Source organism: Loxodonta africana, chromosome 1 (genome assembly GCF_030014295.1).
Source record: "Loxodonta africana isolate mLoxAfr1 chromosome 1, mLoxAfr1.hap2, whole genome shotgun sequence".
NCBI classification, from domain to species: domain Eukaryota; kingdom Metazoa; phylum Chordata; class Mammalia; order Proboscidea; family Elephantidae; genus Loxodonta; species Loxodonta africana.
In genome coordinates, this window is record NC_087342.1 from 86,827,497 (window position 1) to 86,830,820 (window position 3,324).

At 38.6% G+C, this 3,324-nt stretch overlaps 1 protein-coding gene across 1 annotated transcript; it reads left to right on the plus strand.

The window, feature by feature from the left end:
* On the plus strand, window positions 1–2,566 carry LOC100664607 (olfactory receptor 2G3-like). Its single transcript, XM_010601190.3, has 2 exons — window positions 1–1,044; window positions 2,498–2,566. The coding sequence occupies exons 1-2, from the start codon at window positions 52–54 to the stop codon at window positions 2,564–2,566; spliced, it is 1,062 nt and encodes a 353-aa protein (XP_010599492.3). The 5' UTR covers window positions 1–51.
* Window positions 2,567–3,324: the final 758 nt, after the last annotated feature.

Below are 3,324 nucleotides of genomic sequence, written 5' to 3' on the forward strand. Positions count from 1 at the left end.
TCAACTCGACGGCAGTGGGTTGTTGTTGTTTTTTTACTCTACATTGACTTGATGGCAATGTGTTTGGTTTTGAGTTTTGAGCCCAGCACCTGTACATTTATACTTGTCTCTTTCCTTTTCATGAGTAAGGCGATGAAGACAAGTAATGAGAGTTGGGGAGGTGATTTCATACTGGTGGGCTTCTCTGACCAGCCACAGCTTGAGAAGATCCTCTTTGTGATTGTGCTGATCTCCTACCTCCTGACACTGATGGGCAACACAGCCATCATTCTGGTCTCCTGTCTGGATGTCAAGCTCCATACACCCATGTATTACTTTCTTACCAATCTCTCCTTTGTTGACCTCTGCTTTACCACCACCATTGTGCCCCAACTGCTGTGGAACCTCCATGGGCCCACCAAGACAATCACTCCTTTAGGCTGTGCTATTCAACTCTATCTGTCTTTGGCTTTGGGGTCCACTGAGTGCGTTCTCCTAGCTGTCATGGCATATGACCGCTATGCAGCTGTTTGCCGACCACTTCATTATGCTACCGTTATGCATCCACGACTTTGCCAGTCACTTGCAGGAGTGGCATGGTTGAGTGGAGTGGGCAACACCCTGATTCAGGGCACCATTACCCTTCAGCTGCCCCTTTGTGGAAACCGGAGGATTTACCACTTCTTCTGTGAAGTGCCTGCCATGATCAAGTTGGCCTGTGTAGACATTCATGCCAATGAGGTCCAGCTCATCATAGCTTCCTTGATACTGCTCCTCCTCCCCCTGACACTCATTTTGGTCTCATATGGATACATTGCCCAAGCAGTGATGAGAATCAGGTCAGCCCAAGCCTGGCGTAAAGCCCTTGGAACATGCGGGTCCCACCTGTTGGTAGTATCCCTCTTCTACGGGACTGCCACAGTTGTTTATATCCAGCCCAACAGCTCCTATGCCCACAGTCAAGGAAAGTTTATAACCCTTTTGTATACTGTAGTAACTCCCACCCTCAATCCCCTCATTTACACTCTGAGAAATGAAGATGTTAAGGGAGCTTTGAAGAGGCTGGTGAGAAAAGATCAGAGTATAGGAGAGTGAGAAAGCAATGAGAAAAATGTGCAGACATGGAATAACTAAGGTGGGAGTGCTAAAAGACACTGAAAGGCTGAAATGTACCCTACAAAACTAAATTCTTAACACTCTGAAGAATTCACAGGCAGCTGAAATCACTTACTTTGATCCCCCTACTTAACATACTCAGGATATCGCATCAGGGTAACAAGACTTACTTCTTGTTACCTGCCAGTCAATTGGTTCACCCAATAAATACAAACAAGATTTTTGTATTTGTACTTTATTGGATAATTTTTTAATTTTCTTCCCTCTCTGCTCTTCCTCTTATATGAATCCTGGCTTTGTCTTGTTAGATGAAATCAATCTATTAATTTATCTCCCTTTTATAGAAGTAAAAACAGCTTGTTGCTGTCAATTCTGACTCATGGTGACCCCATGTGTTATAGAGTATACCTGCTCCATAGGATTTTCTGGGCTGTTATATTGACTTTTAAAAAATAATAATAATTTAAAAAAATTTTTTAAATTTTTTATATTGATGGCAATAGATTGCCAGGGCTTCCTTCTTTGGTGCCACTGGGTGGGTTTGAACTGCCAACCTTTGGGTTAATAGTCAACTACAAACCATGTGCACTACCCTGAAACCTTCTTATAGAAGTAAACAGTTTACTAATAATTAGCTAGTTGTCTTTCAGTTATTCTTTTAAAGTTTATTCGTGAAGGCACTGAGATGTTACCTATTTGGATTCAACCCTTGGACCAAGAGAAACATGTAGTCTGAAAGTTCTCTTCATCTAAGTTGGACTCCTGGATTCCTGGATTCAGCCTCCCTTGACCTGTTAAGTCTTGTGGTTGAGCTTTTTTGATTCTTTCATTGTATGACTGATTCTTTGCCAAGTTATCTGTTGATTGTGATTTTGATTGTGTATAGCTGATTGTGTCCACACTGGTGGCGGCAGTGGCGAGTTTTGAGTTTTGATTTTTGCTGTTCTGTCATTAAGTGATTCTGTCATATAATAATCACAGGGATTCAAACCCTGACAGATGAAAATGACAGGGGATTTGAAACTAATTCATTTGGGTGTGCGTGTGTATATTTGAACATGTTTGTTTGTTTGAGGATTCTAATATTTCTAGCAACTACATCCTGTTATATAAGATGCAGGTTGAGAGATTTTTACTCTTTTGTCTTTATGAATTTGATGCAACCCTCTGTGTGCATTTTGTGTTTGCACCAAGATGAGTGGTCCCACCTAAAAAGTCAAAGCTCTCTTCCTCCTTCCAATGCTCTGATTTTTTAAATATTTCTGCATTATGGACTCAATAGGTATCAGTGTCTGCACAAATGAAATTTATATAACAAAGATGATCTTAATATATGATTCTCACCACAGATATTTTTGGGTTTAATAAACTTGTGTTCTTAAAGGGAGCCTTAAAATGAAAGGTAGCCAAATCCCTAGTATTCCAAGCTCAGTCTTCTTTCACCAGTTTGCTAAAACTTTTGAATGATTAAATAATTTGATATTAATGTTCCTTCAGGAGTCTTTAAATAGGCTAAGTAAAGGAGAAAGGAAAAGCTTACATCATTGTAAACTGGGCAGATTGAATCAGGGAAAAGAGGATTTCCTACAGGTATATAAATCAAAATTTGCTGTTCTCAAGCCAATTCTTTAAAGAAAAACTGCTGGAAAATATGTCAGTACATTAAGGGATGTGAACAATGAAAAAGAGAAAGTTCTACCAAATTCAAAAGGGAATCAACAATTTCTCAAATTCCAATCAACAATGCCTGTGGAGACATCTAACAATATTTTGTGATACGCCTTTACTATGTTTAATTGACACAAACACTTCCATTTCTACCTTAAATAATATTCTACTATATTTAGCTTATCTAATTTACATAGGAGCTATTACAGTTTTCCATTTTTATAAATTGAAAATTTTTAGCAAACCAGTTTTCCGTGACTCTTTCAGAAGTAGATCTCTAGGCTTTTCTTCTGACGCACCACTGAGTGGATTCAAATGACTAACCTAACAGTTAGTAGCTGAGTGCTTTACTCTTTGTACCACCCAGAAACTCCTGACTTCATGAAGAGGGAGATAATTAAAGTAGAATTTCTATTAAAATATACTGAAGTACTGATTGATTTATAAAGATAAATGTTTTTATCAACTTAATATAAAAGAAATTTAGATTTCTAAGAATGTGCATCCTTATGCTTTAAACGATACATTGCCTCTTCAAGAATCTTTTTTCATTCAATCTGT